At 41.6% G+C, this 15,013-nt stretch overlaps 1 protein-coding gene across 1 annotated transcript; it reads left to right on the plus strand.

Moving 5' to 3' along the window:
• The first annotated feature begins 7,835 nt into the window (after positions 1-7,835).
• LOC127329164 (zinc finger BED domain-containing protein RICESLEEPER 2-like) lies at positions 7,836-13,188 on the plus strand. Its single transcript, XM_051355700.1, has 5 exons — positions 7,836-7,982; positions 10,529-10,612; positions 10,694-11,688; positions 11,783-12,939; positions 13,037-13,188. The coding sequence occupies exons 1-5, from the start codon at positions 7,836-7,838 to the stop codon at positions 13,186-13,188; spliced, it is 2,535 nt and encodes an 844-aa protein (XP_051211660.1).
• Positions 13,189-15,013: the final 1,825 nt, after the last annotated feature.

Consider the following 15,013-nt stretch of genomic DNA (forward strand, 5'->3'; position numbering starts at 1 on the left):
CCCTTGCTGCAAGGCCTACAGCTCCGGCTCCGAGGATGTAGGATGTAGGATTCCTGCCGAACCGAACGCACAAGAAACTGGCGGTTCTGCAATGCGCCAACAGCTCCCGAGCCGATGGCTATCGCCGCGCATCTTCTTGCTTAATCTCCTTCGTGCTGAGATTTCAATGACCACATCGTTTGCTTCTCAGTGTGAAAAACTTGGAGCAGATTGGTTTACACGCAACGGTACGCCCTCCTTTTTTTACCTACCATGCATTTAACCTCTGTTTATCTGAAGATTCTCGTATCAAAATAGGGAATATTGTACTAGCTGCTCATAGTTCAGGGGAAGTGGAACATCTACTGTCTGTGTCTTCAGGTGAACATCTATATGAAAAAAACATGAGCAGTCGGTGTTAAACTATGGATCAGCTAGGCTAGATGTAATCGGTAGAACTATATGTTTATATAGTTTAACTTGGCATATGCGATAGAAAACGGAGAGATGGGAGAGGGGAATGTGTACCTTCTCCCTATGAGGAGGATCCTGCAGACGTTGACATGCTGATGACGACTGTGGCGTGGGTGAGGTAGTGGCGGCGATGATGGAGCTTCCCGTCGGCACGCTGATACGTCTCCGACGTATCGATAATTTCTTATGTTCCATACCACATTATTGATGTTATCTACATGTTTTATGCACACTTTATGTCATATTCGTGCATTTTCTGGAACTAACCTATTAACAAGATGCCGAAGTGCCGCTCTGTTTTCTGTTTTTGGTTTCGTAAATCCTAGTAACGAAATATTCTCGGAATCGGACGAAATCAACGCCCAAGTTCCTATTTTCACCGGAAGCATCCGTAACACCCGGAAGGACCAGAGGGGGCACTGGGCCCCCAGATGATAGGGTGGCGCGGCCCACCCCCCCGGCCGCGCCGCCCTATGGTTTCGTCGCCCCTTCGACCCTCCCGCGCCGCCTCTTCGCCTATATAAAGCCCCGGATCGAAAACCCGATACGTTGGACGAAAACCACAGAACCTTCCGGAGCCGCCGCCATCGCGAGGCCAAGATCCGGGGACAGAGTCTCTGTTCCCACGCACGCTGCCGGAGCGGGGAAGTGCCCCCGGAAGGCTTCTCCATCGACACCGCTGCCATCTCCACCGCCATCTTCATCACCGCTGCTGCTCCCATGAGGAGGGAGTAGTTCTCCATCGAGGCTCGGGGCTGTACCGGTAGCTATGTGGTTCATCTCTCTCCCATGTACCTCAATACAATAATCTCATGAGCTGCTTTACATGATTGAGATTCATATGAGTTTGTATCACAATTTATCTATGTGCTACTCTAGCAAAGTTATTAAAGTAGTTCTATTCCTCCTGCACGTGTGTAAAGGTGACAGTGTGTGCACCGTGTTAGTACTTGGTTTATGCTATGATCATGATCTCCTGTAGATTATGAAGTTAACTATTGCTATGATAATATTGATGTGATCTATTCCTCCTACATATGCATGAAGGTGACAGTGTGCATGCTATGTTAGTACTTGGTTTAGTTGTATTGATCTATCTTACACTAAGGTTACTTAAATATGAACAAATTGTGGAGCTTGTTAACTCCGGCATTGAGGGTTCGTGTAATCCTACGCAATGCGTTCATCATCCAACAAGAGTGTAGAGTATGCATTTATCTATTCTGTTATGTGATCAATGTTGAGAGTGTCCACTAGTGAAAGTCTGATCCCTAGGCCTTGTTCCTAAATACTGCTGCGTTACTACTGCTTGTTTACTGTTTCACTGTGTTACTACTGCTGCAATACTACCACCATCAACTACACGCCAGCAAGCTATTTTCTGGCACCGTTGCTACTGCTCATATATATTCATACCACCTGTATTTCACTATCTCTTCGCCGAACTAGTGCACCTATTAGGTGTGTTGGGGACACAAGAGACTTCTTGCTTTGTGGTTGCAGGGTTGCATGAGAGGGATATCTTTGACCTCTTCCTCCCTGAGTTCGATAAACCTTGGGTATCCACTTAAGGGAAAACTTGCTGCTGTTCTACAAACCTCTGCTCTTGGAGGCCCAACACTGTCTACAGGAAAAGGAGGGGGAAGTAGACATCACACGCGCTTAACCCTAGATCGGTAGGGATTTTGTCGGTGGGGTGTTGGCACGCACGATCAACCTCATACCATGTGCTTCCGGCCCCCACTTCCATTTATAGTGCGGCGATAGGGGCCCACCAACCAAGGATAAGGTTGGGCGCCCCCCGATCAGGGCGCAGACAAGGTCAAGGGATCGTGTTAGAGCCGTTGGGCTCGGACGCGAGGAGATCATCCTAACATTCTCCCCCTTGATCTTAACTTTTCTTTTAACTTTATACTTATACTTTATTTGTTTTATTTTGGATCAGAACATAAGACATGTTTTATCGTCGCATCTCTATTGTCGATAGAATCAGACAACCACAATACAATTCTCTGTTGTGAAACAAATTATTTTACTTTTGGGTCTCTTATGATCCAAGATATGTAAGACTTTTCCTTAAACCTATGCCGGCTACGTGTTCCTTGAACACGCTGGGTGGTAAGCCTTTCGTTAGCGGATCCGCAAGCATATCTTTTGTCCTTATATGCTCGAGACTTGTAGTTTGATCATGGACTTTGTGTTTCACAACATAATACTTTACCTCGGTCGGTTTCGTAGCAGTACTTGACTTGTTGTTGTGAGCATAAAATACTGTGGGTTGATTGTCGCAGTACAATTTTAGCGGTTTGTCAATACAATCTACCACTTTCAAGTCGGGTATAAATTTGTTTAACCATAATACCTGCCCCGTGGCTTCATAACATGCTATAAATTATGCATACATCGTGGATGATGCAACTATTGTCTGTTTGGAGCTTCTCCATGAAATAGCTCCCCTGCGAGAGTGAATACATATCCAGATATGGATTTTCTATCATCTTTGTCTCCCGCAAAATCTGCATCTGAATACCCTCTTACCTCCGGGGAATCAGATCGTCTGTATGTTAGCATGTAGTTCTTTGTGCATTTCACATAACGTGATGCTTTCTTTATCATTTTTCAGTGTTCTATACCTGGATTTTCTTGATATCTACCGAGTGCCCCGGTGATAAAAGCTAAGTCAGGGCGAGTGCACACTTGTGCATACTGTAGACTTTCAATGGCCGAAGCATATGGAACCGCTTTCGCTTGATCGAGCTCGTATTGATTCTGGGGACATTGAAATCTCCCAAAACTCTCGCCCTTGACTATAGGAGCAGGTGTGGCAGTGCTCTTATGCATATTATAGTTAGTTAGAATCTTTTCTAAATAGTCCTAGTACTCCATTTTTTTCTATCTCAATGAATTTCTATGCCCAAAACATATGATGCTTCACCAAGATCTTTCATATTAAAATTTGAGGATAAGAAATTTGTCTCTTGCAGTAGACTAACATCACTGCTGACAAGCAGAATATCATGCACATACAAGATTAGGAAAATATATTTTCCACTTTTAAACTTTGCATAAACGCAGTTGTCCTCAATATTTTCTTTAAATCCAAATCTCTTAATTGTCTCATTAAACTTTAGATATCACTATCCGGAGGCTTGCTTTAATCCATAAATGGATTTCTTTAGTCGGCATCCCATTTCTTCCTTCCTTTCATGATAAAACCCTTGGGTTGTTTCATGTAGACATTTTCTTCTAAATCCCCGTTTAGAAATGTTATCGTTACATCCATTTGATGCAACTCTAAATCAAAATGTGCAACTAGTCCATGATTCTGAAGGAATCCTTACATGAGATTGGAGAAAATGTCTCATTGTAATCTCTCTTTGTGTAAATCTTTTTGCCACAAGTCATGCTTTGTACTTTTCTACATTCCCGTTGGAGTCATATTTTATTTCGTAGACCCACTTGCATCCCACTGTTTTGGCTCCTTTAGGAATATATTTTCTAAGACCCAAACATTATTAGCACTCATCGATCTCATTTCGTTTTTCATGGTCTCCACCCACTTTGATGAATCTGGGCTTCTCATGGCTTCTTCATATGAAGTGGGATCACCTTCCATATGAACTGTTTTGTGTTGTAAACTTTGTAATCAGTCGAAATGACTGATTTTCTAGCTCTTGTAGACCTTCTAAGGGTCTTATTCTCTTGAGCATTCTATTCTTCAACTTGTGGCTCAGCTTCTGGAGGTGGCTGTTGTTGCTCTCTTTCATGCATAATAAATGGTTCATTCGGCTCTTGATGGACATGCTCCAAATTTTCACTCATCGTTGTCATGGGTGGAGTCACAACAGACGCGTGCACCACAACCGCATGGATTATCGGTTTTGGTGCACATGGTAGCGCAAAAAATGGCTCCTGAGTCATCGGATTATGTGCATGCACCCTCTTCTCCTCAAGATCAATTTTCCAAGCTACCATGCTCCCCCTCATCATTTCGTCCTCTAAGAACACAACATGTATCGTTTCCACAAACTTTGTGTATTTATTGGACAGTAGAAACAATAACCTTTTGACTTTCCAGGATGGCCAATAAAATGGCAGCTGACTGTTTTGGTATGTAACTTTGAGAAATTTGGATTAAATACTTTGGCCTCAGCAGGGGTCCCCCACACTTTCAGGTGGTTTAGAGAAGGCACTCTCCCTGTTCATAGCTCATACGGTGTTTTGGGCACTGATTTGCTTGGTACTCTGTTTAGAATGTGAATAGCGGTTTTTAACGTCTCAATCCACAATCCCAATGGTAGGGTGGAATATCTCATCATACTGTGCACCATATCCACAAGGATACGGTTACGCCTTTCAGTTGCCCCATTCTGCTGAGTTTCGCCCAGCATAGAATACTAGGCAACTATTCCAGTCTCCTGTAAGAACCTTGCAAAAGGTCCAGGGACTTGGCCATATAGAATATGTCGACCGTAGTACTCCCCTCCACGATCAGATCTCACTATCTTTATTCTTTTATCATGCTGATTTTCAACTTTAGCTTTGAACATTTTAAATTTATCCAACGCTTCTGTTCTTTCTTTGATTGGATAAATATAACCATATCGGGAGTAATCATCCGTGAATTTTATGAACGAATCATACCCATCCACACTTTCCATAGGAAATGGTCCACGTATATTAGTGTGAATTATTTCTAGTGTTGCGGTGCTTCGAGTTGCACCCTTTTTAATTTGTTTTACAAATTTTTCTTTAATGCAATCTATGCATTGTTCTATGTCTGAGAATTGTAATGGAGGAAGAATATCATTTTTAACAAGTCTTTCTATTCCCCCATCGAAATATGGCCTAAGCAAGAATGCCATAATTTCGATGATTCATCAGTTCGTTTTCTTTTCTTTTGTTCTTTTTACGATGCGGATACTTGCTCATTCACTTTACACACATATAATAGTTTTTCACGCAAAGATAATAAATAAAGCTCATCGTGGAGTAAAGTGACCTCAACATAAGTATTATTACACCATATGGCACACTTGCCATGTCCAAAATAACACTGAGATACACTAATCAAATTTATGTGTAAAGATGGAACAAATAAAACATCTTTTAGCAGAATGGTTAAGCCATCAGCTAACTCCAAAAGGATGTCGCCAACAGCTTCAACTTCTGCTTGAATTCCATTCGCGACTTCAATGGAACTTTCGCTTCTTTTCGTAGTTCACGTCGAATGGAATCCCTGTAAATAATTTTCAACATGAACAGTTGCATCTGAGTCAATCCACCAAGTAGATTTCGAAAACTGTGTATACAGAGATTCATTTATAAAGGAAACTAAATTGTTACCTCTCTTTGACATTAATTCTTTTAGCTAATTAGGACAATCTTTTTTGTAGTGTCCTGTCGGTACTGATGATGATGCTACACTTGGCCTTTTGCATATGGCTTGGAAGGAGAGCAATTGTTGCTTTGTGTGAAGTTCCTTTTCTTGTTGTCCTTCACATAATTTAGAGAACCTCCATTCTGTGCTTTGAGTTTATCCTCCTCTTGCACACACATGGTTATAGTCTTTTCTATGTCCCACTTTTCAGGGTTCATGTTGTAATTGACAACAAAATTGTCAAACTGTTGAGGCCATGAATCCATGACCAAATTAACAAGATGTGCAGGCTTTAGCTCTAGGTCATCATCCATGGGCTTCAGCTTTGCAGCCAGATTGCTCATCTTGAGGATGTGCTCCCTGATGCCATGTGCACCTCCAATGTACTTCTGTGTTACCAACTGCTTAAACAATTTGGTTGCATATGTCTTTGAAGAACCAGTGAACTGGCTCTTTATCTTTTCCAACAGTACTCCCTAGCGGAAGCACACTCTGCAATTGAGCCCACGATGGCGTTCTCAATTGTGTTCTTTATAAATGCCATGCATTTTTTTATTGGCTATCAGCCACTTTTGGTTCTCTAAAGTGTAGGACATCTCCACAGGAGCATGATCTCTTTTCTTTTTCTGCCATGCATCATCATCCTTGTCATCTTTGACAGGGTCAGCAGGCTTTGTGGGCTGCGATGTTTCAAGCACCTAGTCCATCTCAGCACATACGAAGGCGAAATCCACCTTCTTCCTCCACTCAGTGTAGTTACCCCCTCTTAGGATGGGAACATCCTTGATGCAACTCATCAAGTAGTACCCTCCTGAAAACCACAGATACGTGAGAGCAGTACAATTGCATATTATAATCTAACGTTGGTCTAAATTAAGACATGCATCTGTTAGTGCAAATAAAACTATGCCACCGTTGGGCAGAAAATAGAGAAATTATCATTGCAACAAAACTTGATCATGTCATTAATAACCGTTTGTCCAAAAATAACAGAACCATAATTTGTCACAATAATTACTTTAATCATCTCTTTAAAATTTTAATTATCACTTTTGCATTTTCAAAATTTAAAATTTAAAATGCATCTTTAACTATTTGCAGCAGAAACTCAGAGGCATGAACTTTCACTTTTTTTTCTGAACAAATATTTCGTTTGTCCTATTTATTCAGAAAAAACTAGACAAAAATTGGCCAAAAACCATCCCAAAAAATGCCTTAGAAACAAACTGTGCAGGCTAGGCGCACAGCAATATAGCCCATGGCCCATGGGCTTTTTTCCTGTTAATTATTTCCAAAGGCTTTTTAGGAAGTTTTGGGCAGTTTTTTGGCCAAATTTTGTCTAGTATTTTTCTGAATAAATAGGACCAACGTAATATTTGCTTGAGAAATTAAAAGTGAGAGTTATGCCTCTGAAAAGTTCAAAGTTAATAGTTTAAATTCAAAGTTTCCACTGCAAATAGTTATAAAGTGCATTTTAAATTTGAAAAATGCGAAAGTGTTCATTAATATTTTAAAGCGATTATTAAAGCAATTATTGTGACAATTATGGTTCAGTTATTTTTGGACCAACGTTACTAATGACATGATCATGTTTTGTTGCAATGATATGTGCACTTATCTCTATTTTCTGCCCAATGGCGATATAGTTTTATTTACACTAACAGTTGCATGTCTTAATTTGGACCAACGCTCGATTGTAATATGCAATTGTACTGTTCTCAGTTATCTATGGTTTTAAAGAGGGTAGTACTTGATGAGCTGCATAAGGACGTTCCCACCCTAAGAGGGGACAACTACACTGAGTGCAGGAAGAAGGTGGATTTCGACTTCGTATGTGCTGAGGTGGGCTGGGTGATTGAAACACCGCAACCCACAAAGCCTGCTGATCCTATCAGAGATGACAAGGATGATGATGATGCATGGCAGAAAAAGAAAAGGGATCATGCTCCAGTGGAGATGAGATACACCCAGAGAACTAAAAGTGGCAGACAACCAATAAGAAATGCATGGCATTATAAAGAACACAATTGAGAACGCCATCGTGGGCTCTATTGCAAAGTGTGCTTCCATTGGGGAGTACTTGGAAAAGATAAATAGACAGTTCACTGGTTCTTCAAAGACATATGCAACCCAGTTGCTGAAGCAGCTGGTAATAGAGAAGTACACTAGTGTGAGCACATCCTTAGGATGAGCAACATGGCTGCAAAGCTAAAGCCCATGGATGATGACCTGGAGCTAAATCCTGCACTTGTTGTTCATTTGGTCATGGCTTCATTGCCAGGAAAGTTTGACAATTTCGTTGTCAATTACAACATGAATCCTAAAAAGTGGGACATAGAAAAGACTATAGTCATGTGTGTGCAAGAGGAGGATATGCTCAAAGCATAGAATGGAGGTTCTCTAAATTATGTGACAATGGCTCTCCTTCTAAGCCATATGCAAAAGGGAAATGCAGCTGTACAAGCTAATGCTAGTGAACAAAGATCAGTGTGTTCACTTCAAGAAGACTAGACATTGCAAGAAAGATTGTCCCGATTGGCTAAAGGAACTAATGGCAAAGAGAGGTAACAATGTAGTTTCCTTTGTAAATGAATCCCTGTATACACAGTTTTCGAAATCTACTTGGTGCATTGACTCAGGTGCAACTATTCATGTTGCAAATTCTTTACAGGGATTCCATTCGACGCGGACTACGCAAAGAAGCGAAAGATGCATTGAAGTCGCGAATGGAGTTCAAGCAAAAGTTGAAGCTGTTAGCGACGTCCTTTTGGAGTTAGTTGATGGCTTAACCATTCAGCTTAAAGATGTTTTATTTGTTCCTTCTTTACACAGAAATTTGATTAGTGTTTCACGTTTGGATAAAGACAGTTATCAGTGTTATTTTGGACATGGCAAGTGTGCCATATGGTGTAATAATACTTATGTGGGGGTTGCTTTACTCCACGATGAACTTTATTTATTATCCCTGCGTGAAAAGTATTGTCTGTATGTAAAATGAATGAGCAAGTATCCGCGTCAGAAAAAGAACAAAAGAAAAGAAAAAGAACTGATGAATCATCAAAATTATGTCATTGTCGATTAGGCCATATTTCGAAGGGGAGGATAGAGTTGCATCAAAGGGATGTAAAGATGGCATTTCTAAACGGGAATTTAGAAGAAAAATGTCTACATGAAACAACCCAAGGGTTTAATTATCGAAGGCAAGGAAGAAATGGGATGCCGCTTAAAGAAATCCATTTATGAATTAAAGCAAGCCTCTAGAAAGTGGTATCTAAAGTTTAATGAGACAATTAAGAGATTTGGATTTAATGAAAATATTGAGGACAATTGCGTTTATGCAAAGTTTAAAAGTGGGAAATATATTTTCCTAATCCTGTATGTGGATGATATTCTGCTTGCCAGCAGTTATGTTAGTCTAGTGCAAGAGACAAAGAAGTTCTTGTCCTCAAATTTTGATATGAAAGATCTTGGTGAAGCATCATATGTTTTGGGCATAGAAATTCATCGAGATAGGAAAAATAGAGTACTAGATTATCGCAAAAGGCTTATTTAGAAAAGATTCTAACTAAGTATAATATGCATAAGAGCAATACCACACCTGTCCCTATAGTCAAGGGCGACAGTTTTAGGAGACTTCAATGTCCCCAGAATCAATACGAGCTCGATCAAATGAAAGCGGTTCCATATGCTTCGGCCATTGGAAAGTGTGCACTCGCCCTGACTTAGCTTTTATCACCTTGGTTCTCGGTAGATATCAAGAAAATCTAGGTATAGAACACTGGAAAATGGTAAAGAAGGCGTTGCGTTATGTGAAAGGCACAAAGAACTAGATACTAACATACAGAAGATCTGATTCTCTAGAGATAAGAGGGTATTCAGATGCAGATTTTGCGGGAGATAAAGATGATAGAAAATCCACATCTGGATATGTATTCACTCTCGTACAGGGGCGGGCATAAAAAACCGGAACCGAAAACCGAAACCGAAAAAACCGGGACCGAAACCGAACTCACCGAAACCGAATTAACCGAGACTAATCCCGGTTAGTAAATGTGATAAACCGAATTCTAAAATATTAATTCGGTTTTGACCCTGTGTTAACCGAAAGTACCGAAAGAACCGAGATATGTGTTCAGTACCGTGTGATGTACGTACAGACTGCCAATATATGGGCCAAAATGTATACAAAAGCCCATCAGGCCAGATCCATGCACGTATCCTAGCAGCCCCATGCACGTACACATCCATCAACAATCGATCCTTCATCAGTTCATCGTATGTAATCACGGCAGGCGCGATTAGGGGCACCATTCCCTATTCGTCATTCCCATCTGCATCTGCATCCGCCCGTAACGTAACGTGAGAAGTGAGAACCCTAGCCAGCTGACGTGCACCGTCGCGTGGATCGACTCCGGCCGGCGAGGCGGACGCGGCAAGCCCACTACAGCAACGCTGGTAAGGTAATTTTCTCGTGCGCCTGTATAGTCTCCGTTGCTGGCTTGCCGCATCCTCGCTGGCCGACGCCCGACAGCCTTTCCGATGCAGATCGTTCTTTGGTCGTTCCTTGTTTTTGTGCAACACGGCTACATGAATTTGTCCGAGCGCCGCCGCCGTGGTGGCCACCAGCGCCGGCAATCTAGTGTTTACGTAGATGATTATTAAGAGTTGACATTTTCTGAATGCCTATTTGTTTAGATGTCGAGTGAAGACATTGAGATGGGCACGGAAAGTGAGTCGTCCGACCTTGATGTCCAGAACCAGGGGAATGATGTTCCGCAGGTAGATCTTATAAACTAAGTTCTGTGCGCACCACATATTACAATTAGTCTAACAAGTGAGCATATTTTTTCTACTATGTAGGATGGCGACGGCCATGGTAAGGAGATTGTGCAGGTGGATGACGAACCTATGGATGGGTTAGAGAGAAAGAAGGAAGAGGGGCCAACTGCTGCTAACAAGGACAAGGAGAGTGGTGATGCTAAGACACAAAGAAAAGAGATGGCACCTAGATCTGATATGTGGAATCACTTCAACAAAGTCTTTGTGGAAGGTGTCTTGATGAAGGGCAAGTGTAAGTATTGCAAGCGTGAGATCAAAGCACATTCAGTTTTCAATGGTACCACTGCCCTCAATAAGCATTTTAAAGTTTGCAAAAGAAATCCTCACGTACATCTTAAAGATCAAAAGCAAGGTGTTTTGCAAGTAACAGATTTTATAGGGTGTTGGAAATTTGATCCCGATAAACTTAGGGCTGCATTCGCTCAAATGGTCATAGAAGATGAGCTCCCATTTGCTTTTGGAGAAAAATCAGGCTTTAGAAAATTTATGGCTATAGCTTGCCCACGGTTCAAACCGCCATCTAGAAGGACCTGTACTAGGGATGCGGTAGGGACTTATTATGAGGAGAAAGCCAAGGTGAAATTATTTTTCCAAGAGCAATGTGAACGTGTTTGCATCACAACTGATTGCTGGACTTCACAACAACAAGATAGTTACATGACTGTCACTGCCCATTTTATTGATAAGGATTGGAAACTGCATAAGAAGATCATTGGTTTTTTCAAGATAAAGGGTCATAGAGGAGAGGACATTGGAAAACACTTAGTTACATGTTTGATGGAGTGGGGATTAGATAAAGTAATGACAATAACAGTTGACAATGCTAGTTCAAACGACGGAGGTATTGGTTATGTAAGGAAGCACATGAAAACTTTAATAGCAGGAGGCAAATATCTTCACATGAGGTGTGCAGCCCACATTGTTAATTTAATTGTTAGTGATGGTCTGAAAGAGGTTGACCTTTCTGTACAGCGTGTACGTGCTGCTGTGAGATACGTCAAGAATGGTATAACAAGGTGAGTTTATTTTTTAATTCTTACATTCTAAATTGTTTTTTCATTGCTGGGAGTAAATACTTTACTGATTGGCTATTTGCATTTTGTGTATTAGGTTGGATAAATTTAAGGAATGTGCTGATTTAGAGAAAGTGGACAGCAAGGCATTTTTAAACCTTGATGTTTGCACTAGGTGGAACTCGACACACGATATGTTAAAGGCTGCAATCATCTATGAAAAAGTGTTTGCAAGGTATGCAGACGAAGATCCATGCTTCACCATTGATCTAAACAGGGAGAAAAATGGTAAGGTTCAAGGGCCAGGGGTTCCCGAGGAGCAAGATTGGGATAATGCTAAGAAGATGGATGAATTCCTTGGATATTTTGCCCATATAACTGTCCGTGTTTCAGCATCACTTAATGTGACGGCTAACACCTTCTTTCACGAGATTGGAGAAGTCAACCTTTTGGTGCGCAACTGGCTTGAGAGTGAGGACCCTCTCCAAAAAGAAATGGGGAAGAGAATGAAGGATAAATATGACAAGTATTGGGGGAAGTGGCATGAGAAGGACTTGGAGAAGGACACAGAGAAGGAGAAAGGGAAGGGGAAAGAAAAGGAGAAAGGAAAGGGAAAAGAGAAGGAAAACATCAACATGATGATCTTTATGGCTGTTGTTATTGATCCAAGGTACAAGCTTTCTGAGTACACGGAGATAGCTATTGGGGAAATGTATGGTGATGGAAATGGCCAGAAAGTTTGGTCTGCAATTAACAAGTGTCTATATGAGTTGTTTGAGGAATACAGGGTTATGTATGCTCCTGTAGCGACTGATTCAGCTCCTCAATCAACTGATGCTCCACGTACAGAAGGTGGAAAAGGAGGTGCTGCAAGTCTGATGAAGGAACTAATTGGCAAGAGGATGAGGCTGAATACTGGTGCAAGCAACAGTAGCAAATCTGAACTAGAGAAATACTTAGCTGAAGATTGTGAAGATATTGAGAGCACAAATTTTGATATCCTAGCTTGGTGGAAGACAAACTCTTCAAGATTTCCGGTATTGGCATGGTTGGCTCGTGATATCCTTGCTATTCCAATTTCAACGGTAGCATCTGAGAGTGCCTTTAGCACGGGCGGACGTGTCCTAGATGACTTCAGGACATCACTTACGCCTTTCATGGTCGAAGGTATTATCTGTACACAAGATTGGCTTCGAAGGTCCACTCCCATCAATATTCAAGAGAACACGGAAGAATTAGCCAAACTCGAGGAAGGTGAGTCTATAAAGCATATAATTATTTACTCCTATTTAATTACACACATACGAATAATCTGCAATAATGAATTGCTTCCCTTGTTTGTTTATTTCAGAGCTGATCCAAGAATTCAAAAATAAAGCAACGATCCCTAGCAAAAGCAAAAGTACTGAACCTTCCCAGCCAGGAACAAGCAAGTCAGGACCAAACAAGTCAGGACCAAAGTCTGGCACACGCAAGTCTACAGCCAATCGCAAGAAAAAATAGAAGTTCTTGAGCTGCTTCTGTTTGCAGTTTCATTTTATCAGTTTTACCTTTTTCGTTCGTATGAACTGTCAAGTGTGTTTTTGATTTTTGCTACAAGACTTTCAGTCGTGTTACTGTTTGGAACATAATCATGCATTTTAGCAGAACTTTGAACATCATGAGTTGACGGGTTTTTCCTGTGTGGAGCTAAGGTAGAGATGTAAATTGTTTGTCTGGTGTTGTCATTTTGTGTGGTTCGGTTAAAAACCGAACACCGAACCGAATTGCCGATTAACCGAACTGCCATTTAATTAAAAAACCGAGATAATTTCGGTGCCCATCTCCTATAAACCGAAATACACAAAAACCGAAAGAACCGAACCGAATTTTCCAAAAAAACCGAACGCCCAGCCCTCGTAGGGGGAGCTATTTCATGGAGAAGCTCCAAACAGACAATAGTTGCATCATTCACGATGTATGCAGAATTTATAGCATGTTATGAAGCCACGGGGCATGCATTATGGTTAAAGAAATTTATACCCGACTTGAAAGTGGTAGGTAGAATTGACAAACCACTAAAGATGTACGGCGACAATCAGCTTTGCTACGAAACTGATTGAGGTAAAGTATTATGTTGTGAAACACAAGGTCCGGGATCAAACTATAAGTCTCAAGCATATAAGGACAAAAGATATGCTTGCGGATCCACTAATGAAAGGCTTACCACCCAGTGTGTTCAAGGAACAAGTAGCTGGCATGGGTTTAAGGGAAAGTCTTACCTATCCTGGATCATAAGAGGCCCAAAAGTAAAAGAATTTGTTTCAAAACAGAGAAGTGTATTGTGGCTGTCTGATTCTATCGGGAATAGAGTTGTGACGATGAAACATTCCCTATGTACAGATCCAAAATGGAACGAATAAAGTGAAAGTATAAAGTAAAGTTGAGATCAAGGGGGAGACTGTTAGAGTGATCTCTTCCCGAGTGGGCCTAACCACCGAGCCCCTTTTGACATGCGCCCTGATCAGGGGCGCCCAACCACATCTGGTTGGTGGGCCCTTGTCGCCTGCGCTATATAGAGTGTTGGGGGCCGGTGGCACTCGGTACGAGGTTGCCTGAGCTGCCACACGCCCCACCGACATACCCACCGATTAGGGTTTCACGCAGTGCCGACGGGAAGCTCCACTGTCGCCACTGCCTCGACCTCACGCCGTCACCGTCACCACCATGACGACCGCGGCTCCTCCTCACAGGGAGAAGGTACTTCTTCCCTCTCATCTCTCTCTCTCTCTCTCTCTCTCTCTCTCTCTCTCTCTCTCTCTCTCTCTCTCTCTCTCTCAGTTTCCACGGACATATGCAAGTAGATTTATGATATAGTTGATACTACCGAATTAAGTCTAGCCTAGTCGATCCAGGGGATATAACACCGGCAGCCCAAGATAATTCTCACTCAATGTGAGGTGATATTGAGAGCTCTCAGCACCCGCCCCTACTAGTCCTTGGGGTATTATGATTGAACATCAGTGCATATTTTTCAAGGTTTATTGTTTGTTCTAAGCAATTCTCATAGAAGTTAAGGATCCCTTGCAGATGTTTTGCACACTGTTCACTAGCTTTCAGTAGCACTATCGAATCATATGTAAAATATTAAATGATTAAAACTCGGGGCATTTTGCCACACTTTTATTCCTTCAAATCTGGCATCCTCCTCGGCTTTATTGAGAAACGCCGAGAAAGCTTCAGCGCATAGGAGTAAGAGATATAGTGAGAGAGGATCACCTTGCCAAAGTCTTCTCTCCGGTAGAAGGACATATGTGAGTGTTTGGTTCACCTTTGCTCTTTAGTGGAC

Source organism: Lolium perenne, chromosome 2, assembly GCF_019359855.2.
Source record: "Lolium perenne isolate Kyuss_39 chromosome 2, Kyuss_2.0, whole genome shotgun sequence".
NCBI lineage: Eukaryota > Viridiplantae > Streptophyta > Magnoliopsida > Poales > Poaceae > Lolium > Lolium perenne.